At 48.9% G+C, this 19,581-nt stretch overlaps 1 protein-coding gene across 34 annotated transcripts in view; it reads right to left on the bottom strand.

The window, feature by feature from the left end:
- Nucleotides 1–18,721, bottom strand: part of MAGI1 (membrane associated guanylate kinase, WW and PDZ domain containing 1) — a 688,074-nt gene extending 669,353 nt beyond the window's left edge. For 23 of the 34 annotated variants that reach the window (XM_008260889.5, XM_008260891.5, XM_008260892.5 and 20 more), the window contains exon 1: nt 17,674–18,720. In XM_008260889.5, the coding sequence (XP_008259111.4) occupies nt 17,674–17,983 (310 nt within the window). In that variant the 5' untranslated portion in view covers nt 17,984–18,720. Of the gene's footprint in view, nt 1–17,673 lie in introns of all 34 variants that reach the window. The other 11 variants (XM_008260898.5, XM_070050628.2, XM_070050629.2 and 8 more) reach the window with 2 other exon arrangements.
- Nucleotides 18,722–19,581: the final 860 nt, after the last annotated feature.

The raw sequence follows: 19,581 nt of genomic DNA, 5'->3' as shown, positions 1-19,581 counted from the left end.
CCAGCTCCAGTAGAAAACAGCCCAAGTGCTTGGGCTCCTGCACCCACATGGGAGACCCAGAAGTAGCTCCTGGCTCCTGGCTTCAGATCGGCCCAGCTCCAGCCGTTGCGGCCATAGGGGAGTGAACCAGGGATGGGAAGACCTTTCTCTCTGTCTCTTCCTCTCTTGTCTGTAACTCTACCTCTCAAATAACTAAATAAAAATCTTTAAATATATACATAAAGAAATCAACATATTGTGCTTTCAAAAGCCTTCTTTCAGAACTGGAGTTGAGATACAGTGAGTAAAACCTACCTCCTGGGATGCCAGCATCCCATATGGGTGCCGGTTAGAGTCCCGGCTGCCCCATTTCTGATCCAGCTCCCTACTAACCGCCTAGGAAAAGCAGCGGAAAATGGCCAAGTGCTTGGGCTCCGGCACCCATGTGGGAAACGCTGAAGCAGCTATCAGAAACAGCCTGGTCTGATGTCCTTCGGCTGGAATGAATGACGACTGGTTTCTTGCCACCTCTGCCTCACTAAACTCAAGAGTCCAAGTCCCAAACGGACCTTAATTTAGGCCATGTGTCAGATACATGGACATGAACTCCCACTTCCTTGGTTACTTATTGCTGTGACGATGCTACACAGTAACAATCACAAACCTCAGTGGCATACACCATCAGCATTTATTACACCTGCACCAAAGGTTTGCACAGGGTTGGCTAGGAAGACCAGCCAGTTCTCATACACCTTGAGCAGGTGTTTAACTGCAGGTCTGCACCATGGCACAGCTAGACTCATCTCTTCAACAAAGACTAAAGCACAGAAATTTTATCAAGGACAGCCCAGCTAAAAGACCACAGAACCTATCTTTCCATGCCTCATCTCAAACCTTGAGCATTTTAAAGTAGCCAGCAGAAGCCAGGTTTTATGCCAAGTTGGGGGACTTCTTAGCACCCCAAAAGTGGTTTACATAATGAAGAAAGTAGGTCAGGACACACAAGAATCTAAACCTGGAAACTCTCTTCAGTTTTGTCTCGCATCGTAAGTTCTGGATTACATATAGAATACCCTATCTAAAATTTGAATTCCTAGACAGGGCAGAGGAATATTCCATTCTGATTGGATATAGAGGGGGGATAATGGGACCAGAAGGTGAAAGGAGATGAATAACCCAAATCCAAACCTAGGAAAATTTAAACTGCACGTTAGCTATGCTTTTGCTGACTACTTTATAATTTTAATTTCATAGAGGGCTTTCCTTTCTTGGCTCCTTTGTAGAAAAACTACATTGACAAAACTTCTCATCAGAATAACTCAAGTCCCTTTCCTGATCCCAGTGCAGCAAACCTAGTGCCCGACATGAATTATGCAATGCAGAACAATCCATTATGCAGGCAGGAAAGCAAGAAGGGCTGCACTGGTTTTCAAATGCAAAATTCTACCATGTAATGCTGGCATTAAGGAACAGACACCCAGCCTTAGAAGTCCATAGCGTTCTGACAGCGCCTACTCTTTCAATAAAGGTCACAGCCCTGATTCATCTCTAGAGTGTCTGAACAACTTGCAGTATGAGAAACTTTCCTTCTATATTTAAGATCTCCCTACGTGGTATACATAAAGTTCATTTACTCTTTTATTTGCAAGGCTGCACAGTTCACACTAAAATCAACTCGGAGCACAGAATAGATCTGATCTGATTCCCATACAGGGAATGCATATTCCTATGAACAGCAATTTTTTAAACATTTTATTTATTTGAGAAGCAGACTCACAGAGACAGAAAGGTCTTCCATCTGCTGATTCACTCCCCAAACAGCTATGATCCCTAGAACTGGGCTGATCCAAAGCCTGGAGCCAGGAGCTTCTTCTAGATCTATGCAGGTGTGGGGGCCCAAGAATTTGGGCCATCTTCCACTGCTTTCCCAGACCATAGCAGAGAGCTGGATTAAAAGACGAGCAACCAGGACTTAAACCAGTGCCCATATGGGATACCGGAGCTGCAGGCATAGGCTTAGCCTACTATGCCACAGTGCCGGACCCTGAACATCAATTTCAAGACACGATTTTGCACCCAATTCCAAGACTCAGCAGAATGGGAATCCTAAAGCAAAATATTCAAAGAATATTTTGTCAAAACAGATTATTTCCTCAGCTCTTCACAACTGGAACTAGGGAGCCATCCCCCATCAGCTTCCAACAAACCCACATGGAGCACAGTGATAAACCAGACTAGTACTTCCAGAATACAAGATTCATTTCCGCACACATTTCTTGGCCCCTCTTATGAGTCAGTCCCTATCCTTGGCCCTGAGAGTGAATATGTTGCAGATGAGATGAAAGGTGAGAGACATTAGGTAACAAAGACACATAAACCAGAAGTTACAAGCTGGTCACCTAAAGACCCAATATGGCTCCCAGATGTGTTTTGTTTGGTTCACCCAAGTTTCTCAAGGAACTTTGAGCCAACATTTAAAAATTGGCAAACCTGGTTAAAAAAAAAATTAAGCTCTTAAGTTCTCTTAAAACCTTGAAAGAACTAGCAACACTTGGCCAATGTCCATGTATGGAAGCAACAGACTAAAGCAGAATGGCAACTTTCCCCTTTGAACAAGACAAGTGCTTCCAATTTGCCCAGACCGTCCCACTCCCTAATGCCCTCTAAAAGCCTACTCAGTCTCTGAGTTCATGATGACCACTATAAATAAACCATCAGAGTGGTAGGTATTATCTGTTACAAGTGAGGAAAATGACAACCCACAGGACTCACAAATACAGGCAGCAGGGACAGAAATTGATAAATTCTCTGGAGGACAATATGATGGTGGCTATTAAAAGCTTTAAAATGATGTAATTCATATAAGCCAACAGCTCTACTTCTAGACATCTATCCAAAGAAAACATCTGAAGATGTTCACTAAAATATACGTACAAGACACTCATCAATATGTTGTATAAAATTAGGAACTAAAAACAATCTAAATGCTATCCTCAAAGCATGGTTTAATATTACAGAACAACTAAAAATAGGTTCCACCACCATTGAAATGGTAAAGTCAATTTATATGTAATATGTTCAAAGTCCATGATATATTGTCAGACACAAAGAAAAACCCACCAAAACAGCATATACTAGCCAGTCTCATTTTCATAAGAACAAGATAACCCCCCAAAAAATTTACAAGTTTGCATATGTATGTATGTGAGTATTTCTGGATAAAAATAGAGTGTTAGCACATGTTTTTCTCTGGGCTGGGATGATGGGCAATGTGGATATATTTTCCTTCCACATTTACATCCTTCTGTATTGTGTACTTGATTTATAGACGGGGAAAAGATCTTAATTTCATGAGAAAAAAAAAACATAAACTATGGAAGCAGAGATCAACTCTGGAAAGCAATGGATAGTCCCATAAGGTCACAATACTGCCTGAGTTTTTAAAAGTTAGAAACTCAAATTAAGATGCCTGTATTTTTTATATTCAGAAAAAAAATGCATTTTCCAACACTAGAGCATTTTTTAACAACTTGGTCGCGAGCGTTGGATTCTTAACCAAGTCACACAGACTTCAACAGGCTGATAGTTGGAGGGGGAAATGAACAAACTGCCTATCAGATGTGAGCCCTAACGCGAGGCCAAGAATCCAGGTGGTACGACACTGCGGCTATTTAAAACAAGCCAAAGGGATACCGGCCATGGCTGCACTCCATCCATGACAGGCTCAGCCACCACACACATCTGGGCAGGATAAAGGCCCTCAAAGACCCTCAACACAATTAACTCAATATTTTCTCTGTAGTTCAAAATGCTACAACAACTGGCAGGCAACCATCTTAAATCATTACAGAAAAGTCAGACATATGGCTAAGTATATTTAATACGCCTTAAAAATAAGACACGGATTTTCCAGCCAACAAAGATCTTAGGCAAGAACTTTTTTTTATTTAAAAATCATGCCTACTCGTTACCCTCAAAAAGATTCAATTCAACAGATATTCGTGGGCACCTACAGAGGACAGAGATTACAAAAATATATTAAAAAAAAAAAAAAAAAAAAGGTCAAGCATTTGGCCTAGCAGTTCAGACGCCCACATCTCATTTCAGAATCCTTGGGTTTGATACATGGCTCCGACTCTCGACACCAGCTTCCTGCTAATGTGAACCTTGGCAGGTAGCACAGATGGCTCCTGGCTCCAGCAGTTGGGGTGCTGACATCCAGTATGCGACACCTCGATGGAGCACCCAGCTGCAACCTTTCGTCCTGACCCATCGCCACCCATAGCCACCCATCACCAGCCATTCCTTCGTTAGCAGGAATTAAGTGAACTAGAAGATAAGAGCTCCCTTCTCTGAAATACATAAATTGAATAAAATACAAAAAAAAAAAAAATCCAGGAATGTTGGCTTCAAGAAACACAAGATGCTGTACAGGTGAAAGGCGGGTAAGTCTACGGTTACAAAGCACTGCTGTGACTACTGAAATAATGACGTGTATGCCAAACATGGAGGGAGCACAGGAGAGCAAGGGATGCACGGGGCTGGTGCAGCAGACAGGAAGAACAGGAGAAGGCAGCAATTAAGCAGAATTGCTTGAAAATATGTAGCAGCACACTATTTCCTGCCTGGCAAATACTTCAGAAATCTGCTTCCAAACTGATTCTAGGACTATCTTCAGTGGAGTCACCAGGCCTATGGGCCTGTCTCTGGCAGCAATAGGGCCAACCTACAACAGAGGCACCCACATGGGCCTAGGCAGTGCCAAGGACATGAGGGCTCCATGTTACAGAGTCAGATCCTTCTAACACGTAAAGCAAGGATAAGAATTTCAGATCTGAGTGCCAGTCTCCCACGTCAGGATGAATAACCTGACCATTTGAGCTAACTTTCTCACGGCTAAAAGGAGAATAGGATCATGTTCCCAGGCAAAACTCTAAACTTGGGCCTTGATGACATGTCAGAAGATCAATAAATCACCACTAGGATTATGCATCTCCCAGCCCTAATTCAGATTCCCAGTCTCAGCCATGGAGTTACGCCTCTTGAGCAGGATCCTTCAACCTTGGCTTGGTTCTTCAACATTACAGGAGCTGGACAATTTTCTGTTGTGGGGGTAGTGCTGGGCATTGAACATTGTCTAGTGGTATCCTTGAACTCTACTCAAAAGATGCCAAGAGCTCCCCATCCCTGAACCAGGACAACCAAAAATGTGTCCAGACATTGTGAAATGTCCCCAAGGGGCAAAAGTACCCCCAGTTGCGAGCCACCCTTTAGAACTCAGTGCTGTGTTACATACATTGCCTCATTGGGTCCTCACAGTCATCCTACAAGGGAAATGGTTTTCTCATTTTCAACTGGAGGAGTGAGGTGCTGGGGGGTTAGCCTGCTCATTGGGGTCAGCTGGGAAATGGCAGAGGCTGGATTTGAACCACGGCAGCCTAACTCCAAATTATCTCACCAGCTGTTCCTGATCTGGGAGGTCAGACATAGCCCCAGGAAACCCAGATTCGTGTTCAGTTTCAAAATGCTTGCTATAGACAGGGGCACATTCTCAGTGTCACACTGGCAAAGATCATCGTGGCTGGTCCTGGCTTGCCTGCGACACCCCAGTATCAGAGAACACGCCCTGCCTCCTCACTCCGCCACGACCTGGAAGCTAAGAAACATCATTAGAGTCCATCCGTCAGGGGCCAGAGCCCGTGGATCACCACTTGGTTAATCCTCCGCCTGTGGCCCCGGCATCCCATACGGGCGCCGGGTTCTGGTCCAGCTCTCTGCGTTTTCTGCTGTGGCCCGGGAAGGCAGTGGAGGATGGCCCAAGTGCTTTGGCCCTGCACCCCCCCATGGGAGACTAGGAAGAAGCGCCTGGCTCCTGGCTTCAGATGGGCGTAGTTCCAGCCCTGGCGGCCGTTTGGGGGGTCAACCAACGGAAGGAACACCTTTCTCTCTGTCTCTCTCTCTCTCACTGTCTGACTCTACCTGATAAATAAAAAAAATAATAATAAAAATAGAGTCCATTCGTCACCAGTGATAACGTGAGAGAAGGAGGGGTGGTTCGGACCTCCACGGAGAGCAAGGATGAGTTCGACAGGCTTCCTTCCAATGTGTCTCAACTAACCCTGCCTCAGCCTTTTAAAAAGACAGCAACCGAATCACACCGGGAAAAACAAGGGCTTTTTTTCTAGCTGTGAAAAGCTCTCTGGAGAACTCTGTAGCACAATCTCTACCTCTCAAGAGATTCTTTCTTCTTCCCCCACGTGCTTTCAAACAAGGAACATCCAGGCAGTAGCACGGGGCAATGTTTACTGAGCGCTTACCCTACGCCAGGCCATGCACTGTCTGATTTACTTAACTCTCATTTTATTTCTCCAACTACCGAAGAAAATAGTATTTTTATTATCCCCATTTACAGAGGGGGCAAATCCTGCCTCAAAGACACCTTGCCCCAGGCCATCCAGGTTTGCATAATTCAAGCCAGCCTTTGTCTAACATCTGAATCTACAACACATCAATAAACTGGTATCTGTGGATGATTTTATGAGCAGCACTGCAGGCAGGTTAACATTGCACATAGCAATAATTTTAAAACATGGTTTATAATCAGTGCCTAATCGCCTTTTAATTGCACCCTCACACCACTGTCTGTAAAGAAAGGCTTGTATTCCGTCTCTTAACAGGCTAAAGGATGAGCCTTCCTGTGGCAAACCTAACTGCAGCCCATTAAAGCCCCATACAAATGCCTCCTGCGATCATAGCTGTGGCCATGAATGTCTCTTACATAACTGGCTCTCAGGATACTGGAGATGGTAATAGAAGTCTACCCACGCGGCAGAAGAACCTCTCCAAAGTCTGCAACGACTGCAAAGTTCCCTGACCTGCTTAGCACAGGACTGCCCTAAGGATTACTCCCCCCTACCCCAATACTCACCCCCACAGGGGAGCAACCGGCTCTTTCAAGCACCTCTGCTGGCCTCGTGGCCTCCCCGTCTCACCTGCCCCTTCCTCTATTAGAGCTTTCTGGGACCACCTCCTAAATAAGCTGCTTGCGTTCAAATCCTTACCATGAGTCTGCTTCTAGGGATTCAGTCTAAGACAAGGATGTTGGTAAAGGACAGACATACTAAAAGTGGATTGGGGTCAGTGATTTGGCTATGCTAGAGATGCTGTGCATAAGTCAACAAGATCCTCATGGTGACCTGAATAGCCTTAAGTCTCCTGCTGGGATCAACCACCTGCTAACTCCCGTTACTGCCATTTTCCAAATCCAAGTAACCCCAAAATCAGGGTACTTAATAACTCTTAAAAGTCAAGGTCCTCAGCCGGCGCTGCGGCTCAATCGGCTCATCCTCCACCTGCAGCACCGGCACACCAGGTTCTAGTCCCGGTTAGGGCGCCAGATTCTGTCCCAGTTGCCCCTCTTCCAGGCCAGCTCTCTGCTGTGGCCCGGGAGTGCAGTCCTTGGGCCCTGCATCCCATGGGAGACCAGGATAAGCACCTGGCTCCTGCCTTTGGATCAGCGCGGTGCGCCGGCCACAGCGCGCCAGCCACGGCGGCCATTGGAGGGTGAACCAACGGCAAAAAGGAAGCCCTTTCTCCCTCTCTCTCTCTGTCCACTCTGCCTGTCAAAAAAAAAAAAAAAAAAAAAAAAGTCAAGGTCCTCTTCCATGCAAGGAACTGGAACTATAAGCTACATGGGACCTTCATCACTAACCCCAAGGAGACTGCAATGGATTCTGCCCTCCTCTTCTTTACAGGACCCAAGCTTCTTACTATAGTACACCCATACATCATATTAAGACCAGCTGATGCAGGCCAACAATGCTCAGTGTCTGGAAGAGCATTCCTGGATCAAGGGCCGGTTAGCACCTCACTGAAGATACCCACAACCCATATCAGAGAGCCTGCTTTGGAAGCCTGGCTCCATTCCTGATTCCGGAGTCCAGCTTCCTGCTGATGCGCACCCTGGGAGGCGACGGTGATGGCTGCTGCCACTGTGTGGCAGATTTGGATGGAGCTCCTGGATCCTAGCTTCAGCGTGCCACAGCACTGGCCATAGTAGGCATCTGGGAAGTGAACCAGCAGATGGAAACACGGAAACTCATTCTTCTCTCTCACTCACTCTTGCTCCATCTTGCATCTCTGAGACAGAATTTTCCTGGATCAATCAGCTAAGCTCTATTAAGCCTCATAGACTGCAAACCTCAAACTCTTCTAAAGCTTAACGTGACCCATTTCACATTACCTTAATTTTAAGAGACTTTCAAATCTGTGACTTCCAGAGGCAAATGAACTGAGGGGAGATTCCTTCTAGCTCTGAGTCTGGACAATGGACAGTCAACAACAACTTCAGCCATTACCACGTGCCAGACGCTGTTCTTGGTACTTTAGACACAGCAGGGGAAAAAGACAACAACCTTACCCTCTGGGAATATATATTCTAGAGGGATACAGAAAATCAAAAACTTACATATTCTGAACTGGTCTACATGGAATGGAGTGAAAGAAGGCAGAAGAGGGGAACAGGGGATGGCAAACGACAGTGGGGATAGGATTTTAAATTACGTGGTCAGAGCAGGCCTCAGCGAGAAGGCTGCATTTGACAAAGACGTGACCTTCACCAGGGAGTGAGCCTGTGAGATGTGTATGTGGGGATCAGCAGGCCACAGGTAGGGAACAGAAATAATATCCTTGGACAGATCACAGGGCCTTGGGAGCTTCTGCAAGGACTCTGACTTTCACTCTGATACAGAGACTAAAGAAACGATTATAAATAATGAGTTATTCCATTAATTAATTACTAGGCTATAAGAAGAGAAGATGACCATTTAATCATAAAAGACACTGTCCAAATTACAGTTTCTAATTTTGCTCCATGCCCTCAGAAACGCTGACATCTAGAACATGCTGGACTCTTCCTAGGACACTTTACTATAAGGCTGAAGTCACCATGCTGGGAACGTCCCTGACATCGATGAGTTTCAACTGCAAAATCAACAAAGGAATTCACAAGAAATAAGCGATGCGTGCTGACACCCATAGGGGCACAGTACAGCAAAGCTCCAGTATTTACTAGGGATTGTTCAAGGTTACAGATGTCACATACGAGCTGCATAAAAACAGGCAAGAAGGCAGTAACCTACTTTTCTGGGGGGAGGATGTGAATGTCAGCCCTTAACGAATTTGACAGCCTTTATTCTCAGTATATACAAAATCAGTATATCCCGTTACATGTATATACAAACTCAAGGAAAAGACCACTAACATCAGACAGCGGTGTTTTGCATTAAATAACCATCATTTATAAGGCAACATCCTTCATGTAAACCCCTGTGGTAAGGAGATGTCAGAATGTTTTCTCTTATAAACCACTTAATTCCCCTTAGTGGATAGCATCAATTCTGCCATCCAAAACTAGCCGGGTAACGAATGCCAACACATGCAGTGAGCCAACCGTATGCCATTGCCTCATAAGGTCAAGTTAATCTATTTTTAAAGAACACAGCCAGTGGCAAAGGGTGCTTACTGTGGAAACAATGGACCAGTTGGATTGGCTGTCCTTGCATTATTTTTTTTTTGTAAAAGCTGTGGAGTGTTCTACAGCATAACCTAAAAATACTCCTTTGAGAGTGGTCTTTTGGCACCAAGAACAAAAACTAATTGATTTTTAAAAGTCTAAATTAAAAAGACATATAAATACAAAGCACAATCTAGAAAGAGAACTAAAACATGACTGCTTTCTGTAGCAAGGATTCATTTACTGTTAGCTGAGAAAATTGTACACATGGACAATGTTGCAAAAACAGAGGGAGATTGTCACTCTTAGAAATCCTGACACAGAGCAGGTGCCACATTCACATAAAACAGAAATCCCTCCATCATCCTACCTGCTGAATTCTGAAATTTCACACTGCAAAAGCCATTTGTTAAACTTCAGGTACAGCCAGTAGGCAGAAACACTAGATATCTGTCATTTGTAGTCCAGTATGCATTATAAGACACAGGGTGTCAGCTAATTGGAGGAGCTGGTGATGAGAAAGTGAAGATCCTGGGATCTTAAATGAGAAGTAAAGATGAACTACAGCAAAGCAAGAAAGACATTGCACGGCCAAGCAGCAATTATCTCAGTAAGAAGAAACAATGAAATGATCATTCATGCATCCCACTGATTTTAGTGAGCATCTATTATTTGCTGGAAGCTATTTTAGACACTGGGAGATAAGAGAACTGAACAAGAGATTAGATTCTTGTTCTCATGGAACTTGCATTCCAGTGGGAGAGGAGACCGATGATAAAGAAGAAACAGGAGATAATGTAAGACTGTGTCAAAGCTCTGAAAGAAACAGAACAGGGAGGTGGACACTGTGGCACACCTGATGCTTGAGACACAGTTCTCCCACATGACAACGCAGATTCAAAGCCCAGCCACTCTGCTTCCAACCCGGCTTCCTTACAATGTGCTAGAAGTGGCAGACAACTGACCAAGTACCTGGGTCCCTGCCACCCACGTGGAAGTACTGAATGGAGTAGGCTGTTGAGCTCATTTGGGGACCGAACCAGCAGATGGGAGATCGAAATCTATCTCTCCCTCTCCCTGTCATTCTGCCTTTCAAATAAATCACTCATATATATATATATATATATATATATATAGTGAATAATATATACATACATACATACATACATACATACATACAGGTAGAGGGCTCGCAAAGACTCAGGGAACTATGTGATATGGAGTCAGTGATGTGCTGTGATCAGCTCAAACTTGGAGAACCAACCAGCTCCAGCTATACCACTCATCACGGTTTCCCAGCTACGAGAGTCGGCTGTTGGTGCATATAGAATCACACCAGGAAGAGCTCTTCAAGGGAATCCATGAGTCTCTCTGAACAGACTTCCTGGAAAAGAAGCAGTCTTGCGAGTGCCTGGGGGGAACCGATAAAGACAAAACACTGTAGCTTATAGCAAGGACACAGTTATTTTACAGAGCTGTGTCCTACGTACCAACCGGTCAAAACACACACACACACACACACACACGACATCAAAGCAAAACCAAAGAATGGAACAAATAAGTATCTTTAACTGGATGTGGTCGCAACACCCTCACTGCGGTAAGGGAAGGAGCTGTGGTGGTGTTTTGGCTTTTAAATTGTATCCTGTGCATTGCCTCCTCTCTGCCTTAAAAAAGAAGAGAGACAGGTCTGGTTCCTGGGTCATTTGCAAAACCGCAAAATTCACCTACACAAATATGGAAGCATGACCATAATAAACCGGTTTGGGAAACTTCGGTCACACCATTTAAAACCTTTGCAGACTGGGTTATTCAGGGAAACGCAGCATTGCACACCTGTGGACAAGAGAGGCGGCACGCCCACTGCTGTCTGGAGTGAAGACACTTGGGCCCACAGGGGCTGACTCGCTGGGATGACAGCATGAGCTGGCAAGGGCTTGCTCTGGGAGCCAGGTCATCTGTTTCATGTGATGTCATTGCCTCAACTTCTGTCTTTACCCTAGGGCAGGGGCTCGCAAAACTGAGCAAGCACCAGACTCCCTGAGAGCTCAGTGACACATCCCCCAGGCACCACCACAGCCCACAAGTGTCCAAATCAGCAGAGCTGGGGGAGGCCCCGGAATGTGCATCTCTAACCAGCCCCCACGCCATGCTAATGCCACTGGTCAGGGAACCCCACGAGAGGACCCAATCGGTCAGGAATTAGGGCATGGGTTTTAGATTCAGACACAGTTGATTTATAGCTTACCTCCTGCCACATGCGCTACAACCCTTAAAAAATAAGTTACTCAAATCCCCTGAACCTCAGTTTCCCACATCTGAGTCCAGTTAGGAGGTCAAGAAGAGAATGCCCACAAAGCAGAGAAATGCCTAGCAGAGAACTCAACGAATTCTAAGTCACATGCTTAATAAATACCAACTGTTTCCTATAGTTCCTTAATAATTTGTTTCCCAAAACACTAGACTAGCAAAAAGTCAAGACAGATAAGAAACTGGCAAAGATAAGGAGCAAGAATACATTTATAGCAGTTAACAGTCCCAATGTCAAGCAACAAGCAAAAGGTCAAATCAGTGTACGTCTACAATGGAATACCACTCAACAACAAAAAAGAACCACAATGGAATACTACTCAGCAACAAAAAAGAACTAAGTCAGTAATACACACAACAACATGAAAGCTCCCCAACATTCTGTCAAATCAAAAAAGTCAGGCGTACTTCAGACTACATTATTTCCTGTTGATAAAGCAAAGCAGGACAAACTCACCCATGGAAAAGAAATCAAACAAGCTTTGCCTCTGAAATGAGTGGGAGAGAATTCAGTGGAAAGGGCAGGGAAGAAATTGCTGGGATAAAAGAAATGTTCTGGGCCAGCGCCGCGGCTCACTAGGCTAATCTTCCGCCTTGTGGCGCTGGCACACCGGGTTCTAGTCCCGCTCGGGGTGCTGGATTCTGTCCCGGTTGCCCCTCTTCCAGGCCAGCTCTCTGCTGTGGCCAGGGAGTGCAGTGGAGGATGGCCCAGGTGCTTGGGCCCTGCACCCCATGGGAGACCAGGGTAAGTACCTGGCTCCTTCCTTTGGATCAGTACAGTGCACCGGCCGCAGCGCGCCAGCCGCGGCGGCCATTGGAGGGTGAACCAAAGGCAAAGGAAGACCTTTCTCTCTGTCTCTCTCTCTCACTGTCCACTCTGCCTGTCAAAAAATAAATAATTAAAAAAAAAAAAAAAAGAAAAAGAAATGTTCTGTATCTTAACATAAGGAGTAGGGGCCGGCGCTGTGGCATAGCAGATAAAGCTGCCGCCTGCAGTGCCAGCATCCCATATGGATGCCGGTTCGAGTCCCGGCTACTCCACTTCCTATCCAGCTCTCTGCTATGGCCTGGGAAAGCAGTGGAAGAAGGTCCAAGTCCTGGGACCCCTGCACCCACATGGGAGACCCAGAAGAAGTTCCTGGCTCCTGGCTTTGGATAGGTACAGCTCCAGCCATTGTGGCCAATTAGGGAGTAAACCAGTGAATGGAGGACCTCTCTCTCTCTCTCTACCTCTCCTTTTCTCTCTGTAACTCTGACTTTCAAATAAATAAATAAATATTTAAAAAAAAAATTAGGGCCGGCGCCGTGGTTCACTAGGCTAATCCTCCGCCTAAGACGCCGGCACACCGGCTTCTAGTCCCGGTCGGGGCACCGGATTCTGTCCCGGTTGCCCCTCTTCCAGGCCAGCTCTCTGTTGTGGCCCAGGAGTGCAGTGGAGGATGGCCCAAGTACTTGGGCCCTGCACCCACATGGGAGACCAGGAGAAGCAACTGGCTCCTGGCTTCAGATCAGCGCGGCACGCAGGCCGTGGCGGCCACTGGGGGGTGAACCAACGGCAAAGGAAGACCTTTCTCTCTGTCTCTCTCTCTCACTGTCCACTCTGCCTGTCAAAAAAAAAAAAAAAAAAAAAAAAAAAAACAAAAAACAAAAAACATAAGGAGTAATAACATAAGCATATACACCATCAAAACTCATCAGATGCTTAACAGCTGCGCATTTGGGGTGGGCACTGTGGTGCAGTGGGCTAAGCCACACACAGCTTGGGATGCCTGCATCCCATAATGGACTGCAGCATGGAGTTCCAGCAATTCCACTTCTGAGTCAGCTCCCTGGTAATGTGCCTGGGAGGCAGCAGATGATGACTAAGTAACTGAGTTCCAGCCACCTACGTGGGAGACTTGGATGGAGTTCCTGGCTGCTGGCTTCAGCCTAACCCAGCCTCAAGAGCTGCAGCCATTTGGGAAGTGAACCAATGGATGAGAAGATCTTTCTCTCTCCCTACCTCTGTCCCTTTGTCTGCCTTTCAAAGTAATAAATAAATCTTATAAAAAAAAAAAACATATTCGTGCATTCTATTATGGGTAAACAAAATCTTAATGTACTTAATGTATTTATACACACACAGAACTGTGTGTCAGTGATAGAGCTGAGTTCTGGAAAATGTGTCATTAGGTGATGCTGGCACTGTGGAAGCATCAGAATGCAGCTGTACAAATGAGGACAGCTCCAACATCTGTAGGTGCCAAAATCTTACAGGAATACCATCCACTACGTGCTCCACTGTTGACCAAAACATCATTATGCAATATATGTCTCTGTGGATATATATGATTTTTAAGTCATTTTATAACACAGGACAACCATCTTCTCCATTTAAAATGAACCAACTCTGGTGGTGGGCACTGTGGCACAAGGGGTTAACAGGCTTGGGAGGCTAGCAGCCCATAAGGGAGTGCCCGGTTCAAGTCCTGGCTACTTCATACTTCCTATTCAGTTTCTTGCTAATGTGCCTGGGAGTCAGCAGAAGATGCCCAAGTCCCTGGGCTCCTGCCATCCACATGGGAGATGTGGAAGAGTTCCTGGCAGGCTTCAGCTTGGTCCAGCCTTGGCTATGGCAGGCATCTGTGGAGTAAACCAGCACATGAAAGAGGGGTCTCTCTCTCTCTCTCTCTCTCTTTCTCCCTCCCTCCCTCTCTCCCTCTCTCTTTCTCCCTCTCTTTTTCTTTCCTCCTTCCCTCTGCCACTCTGTCTTTCAAATAAACACAACCTTTTAAAAATAAAATAAACACCTCAATCCAATAGATCCATTTAGTTTGACTCCTTCACAATGCAATCTTGCTTCATATAATACCATTTGCTACAGACTATTTCGGTCCATGCATCTTTCCAGAGAAAGGAAATAGAAACAGCACAGTGTACTCCCACAAGACCTTTCCATACAGTCCCCAGAGAGAGCTGTGTCCCTGTGATCGGCTAGCTCGGGTGCAGACGACACAGGGGTAACACTCTTCTTTTCCACACATCAAGTAAGAGCCGGCCTAATATGATTAAGACACGATAGAGACACAGCAAGAGCAATTCTGCCCTGTAACTTAAATCATATTTCCAGTCAGAAAGAAGGAAGCAGAAAAGCTGGGTGAAACGGCTTAGGCCATCTTTACATCAGAAGAGCTAACTGCACCTGCGTGGTTACTACATGAAATTGCTTTCATAGTGCAGTGGATCCCAGGCCACTCAACTTTCCAAATTGTCCTCCTTCCTATTCCATTCCAAGTAGAGTCTCAGTGTCTCTCTCTCTCTCCCTCTCTCTCTCTCTCACACACACACACATACACACACACACACACACACACACACACCTGTGCCTGGTATGAACATTCCTGTGCCCACTGAATAGTCCTGGGTGGGGCCTAAGGCCTTAACCTACTGGGTTAAGCCACCAGTTACCAGTTCAAGTCCCGGCTGCTCCATTTCCAATCTGGCTCCCCACTGATGTATCTGGGAAAGCAGTGGAGGATGGCCCAAGCGCTTGGTCCCTGCCACACATTTGGCAGGGGAGATACAAAAGAAGCTCCTGGCTCCTGAATTTGGTTTTGCCCAGCCCTGACCATTGTGACCATCTAGGGAAAGACCTAGCAGATCTCTCGCTCTTTCCCTCTCTCTCTCTGTAACCTTCAAATTAAAAAAATTCTTTAAAAAAAAAAAAATGGTCTTGGGTGAAGGGAATTAACCCTGGAGACACCACAGAGTCCTTCCAAACCAGAGGCATCGGGATCCAAACCCACGTGGTTAACTCACCAACTCTTTCAAGCACCATGGAGGAGGCAGCCCTGAGACAGTAGCCCCCAGCTCTTTGATCACTGGTAGGAGATTCAGCCATGCACGGAACCTTGCACGCTGCAAGCAAACTTCCACTCAAGGCCCATTAGGCAACCTCAGGAGATGAGCAGGTCCCCCAACCCCGACCGCCTTCCCTCCTCCCTTTTTCTCCCAAACCGCCTGACCTGCAGTAGCACCCGTCAAATCCCATGATCCAGTATTTTCTCTGTAGCGCTAGCAAGTCAAAATCATCGCTCCTGACACTAAAAGCTAAGCCTCAGAAATAAATAAGTGCTCAAATGTCACCCAGACATAGCAATGGCAGCTAATTTTTACTGAGCACTTACTAGGTACGGGCACTATTCTGCACACTTGGCACATATTAAGCTTGCATAACACGGATAGGGAAGCCAGTTTACAGCTAAGGACTCCCTGGCAGGAGAGGCATGCTGTAGGACCTCAAAGCCCGGGGCAGCGTGCAATGAATGGGGCACATTCTCTGCCTGCTTCTGTGGAAATGAAGAAATAAGGACCTAACTCCCAGTTCAGGGTTAAGTTTAAAAAAAAAAAAAAAAAGCACAAGGCACACATTAAGGGAATTCAGAGGATGAAGAATTTGTTCATCCTGGCAGGATGCTGGAGGGCTTCCTGGAGGAAGCATTCAAGCGGAGGCTGAGGATACCAACGGAAAGAGCTTTCCAAGGCTGAGTGACAGCCTCTCGGCTCTCAAAGCGACCAAAAGGCCAAGCTGTTTCCCCTGCCCCCTCCCCCATTTCATCTGGAACAAGTCTGTTTCCAAGAGGGGACCAGCCCAGCCCAGCCCAGCCCAGGCTCCTTTCCTGTGACACATTCCTCCAGCTGCCGCCTGTCCTTATGGAAACATATGGGAACTTTTCACCACGTTCAGCCCCACCACCTCCTTCCGTGCCTTCCTGGGGAGACTCTGCAGTCACGGCACTTGATGGCTCCAGGCACCCTTCAAAGGGCCCCAGTCACCTGTGTTGGGCACATTCAGGGACAGGGAAGGGCCCTACCACCAACAGCAGCCCACTGTACACACTTGCTGTGGGGTGGGGGAATGTGCTTCCTACCCCTCCCTCACCAATCACCTCTCCCCAAACTCCTTGGTCCTCAGTCTTCTGGTTCTGCAGTGAGCTTCAAACCCTCCCTTCTGGTCCCTGCGTCACCCTGGACAAGTCACTTAACCAGTATCAGTGCCGGTTTCCTTATCTGCAGTATGAGCTTTATAGGAGCAACTCAGAACTGTGAATCAGAGTGGGACACTGCAGGTCAAGCATTGCACCCGGAGCCGGACAGGGAGTAAGCTACACACGTAGAGCAGCCCCGCACTCCTGTCATCCGTAGTGCCCTCGGCGGACTTGGCAGCAGGGTAAACACAGACTGGACCGGAGCTCAGGGCGCAGCGTCCCTCCCCCACGGCAGCCCAAGCCTGTGCTGCGGCCACACCGTGGAGACAGCACGCGTCATCAGCGGAGAGGTGGTGAATGCAGCTTCCAAGGCGGCCGGCCTAGGGACCGCCGGGCGCTCACCGCCCGCCCACCTGGAGTTTCTGGCGAAGGGAGGCCCACATTCCCATGGAGGAGATCCAACATAACCATAACCATAACCATAACCATAACCATAACCATAACCCTGGCCGGCAGACCCACTCGCCAGGTCTGGACACTGAGTGTTGGCAAACGCCCGCGGGCAGCGGCGCGCTCTGCATGGAAGCCCCGGAGGGCCCGGGGAGCGCCCACCTTCAGTCCGGCGTGGGGGCAGAGGCGGGGAGGCTTCGCCGCTCCTGGGCGCTGGGTAACAGCTCCGCAAGCCCGGGCTGGGGCAACGTCTCCCCGCTGCCCTGCGCAGACCCAGCGCCCCCTTCCCAACGCAGGTGGGCCAACAACCCGCACCGTCGCCACAACTTTTCACCCTCACAGGGCGTGCGGCCTCGACTGCTCCCCCTCGGCGGCGCTCGGGAAGAGAAAGGCGGGAAAGCCAAGGGGTAGGGGGCAGGGGGCGCCCCCAGCCAAGGGCGCGCCCCGTCTTACCTGGTCTGACGGCCTTGAAGGTGACGGCCTCCTTACAGCTGTCGAGAACTCCGAGCACGTCATAGCGGGGCAAGCCGGACACCCGGACCCCCTGCACCTCCAAAAGCAGCTCGCCTTCGCCCAGCCTCGGGCCCTCGCCGCCGCCGGGCAGCCCCGCCGCCTCGGCCGCCGCCGCTCCCACGTACGGAAACTCCCCGTTCTCGGCGCCCCCCAGCACCGTCACCCCCAGCTCGCCCTGGGGTCCACGTCTCACGGTGCACTCGTGAACCCGGCTCGTCCAGTGGTTCTTCTTCTGAATCACTTTCGACATGATGCGTTACGACCCTCCTCCCCCACCCCACCCCCCCAAGGAAAAAAATAATAATAATGAGAAGTAACCCGAAGACAGGTGCGCCCCCCACCAGCACGGCCGAAGCCTCCAGGGGTGCGCGGGCTTTCACGGGAGGCACATCTGTCCCCCCAAAGAGCCACACGGGAGCGGGAAACTTAGCAGGCTCGCTCCCCGCAAGCGCTCGCGCGCTCAAGCCATCACCCAACAAACTTTCCGGGCTTCCTCGCGAGCCCCGCACGCGCGCCCGCCAGCTTTGTTTGCATGCCGGTGCCTCCCGGGAGCACGTTCCGACGCCCGCCCGTGCGCTCCCGGGTCAGAGTCCACTCTGCGCCGCTTGGCTTTTTTTTTTTTTTTTTTTTTTTTTTTTTTCCTCTCCCCCTTGCTTCCTTCCTTTCTTTCTTGCCTTTTGGAAATGTGCTGTGTCCTCTCTCTGCCTCCCGCCTGGCTCGCCTCTCCTCGCCGGCGGGCGGGCTGTTCCTGAAGACGAGGGAAGCCCTTCCAGCCAGTTGCTGGGAGCCCGGGAGACGCGGTTGCGGGGCGGGGGTGGAGGCGACCGGAGGGAAGTGCCCGCGGCCCCTTTAAGCAGATACAAAGGCTCGGCTTGTTTTGTTACAGTTCATTCTATTCCGCGCCGCGGAGCGCAGCGGCCGGCCAGGGGAGACGCGCGCGCATGCGCCCCGCGGCCGCCTGCCGGCCTGGACGCCCCACCCCTCCTCCCCAGAGGCAGCGATTCCAGCGTGCCGCCCGCTGGGTCCTAAAGCCGACCCCGCGGGATGCCCTATCCCGAGTGCGCCGTCGCGTTCCTCTTTTTCTTTTCTTCCAAAGCTCCCGACGCCACAGGTCCCTTTGGGAGCTTAAGGGCCTCGCACAGGTTTCATTCCCACTGTCTGCAACTTCAAGAACTTGGGCATTTTAAAGCCATCGCAAACAGGTCGGGGTTGGGGAGGCTCGCACGCCCGCCCTCGCCCGGCCTGAGCCGCCCTCGGCCAGTGGCTGGCCAAGCTGTCGGTCACGCAGCTGGCCTGCCCGCGGCCACCTTGCCGCCTTGCCTCCTGGAACCTCCAGGACCTGTCCCCAGGCGCGCGTCTGCTGCCCGCCTGCCCTGCGCCCGCGGCGTCCTGCCGGTGTCCCTGTGTCCCAGGGGAGCTCCTGGACATTGCATTCCCCCGGGCCCATAACAGACATCCCGTTGCGGGTCACGCGTCCCCCTGCTCCAAAACACATGCGCGCGCGTAAAGTTAAAACTTGGGGGCCAACTTTTTGGGACGCAGAAAAAACTATAGATGAGGAGAGGGCAGCCAGAAAGCGTGGATGATCTTCAACCTAAGACCAGCGCGACGGACAACCCTAGAGCAGCTCACGGGGCGGCGATAAGGTGCACCAGGGCTCAGGGCTCGGGGAACAGCTCGGAACCCGCAGCCCCGGGGTCGCAGCCGCACCGCGCTGGGTAGAGAGGCCGTCAGTCCCGGGGAGTCCAGTGCCGGAGCCTGGAAGTGGCCCTGGCCAAATGCGCCCCACTCCGGGCTGCGAGGTGTCTTCCCAGCAACTAATTTTTTCCTCGCTGATTTATAAGATGT

Source organism: Oryctolagus cuniculus, chromosome 10 (genome assembly GCF_051225735.1).
Source record: "Oryctolagus cuniculus isolate XC-2025 breed Fujian yellow rabbit chromosome 10, ASM5122573v1, whole genome shotgun sequence".
NCBI lineage: Eukaryota > Metazoa > Chordata > Mammalia > Lagomorpha > Leporidae > Oryctolagus > Oryctolagus cuniculus.
This window is presented reverse-complemented; position numbering and strand designations above follow the sequence as displayed.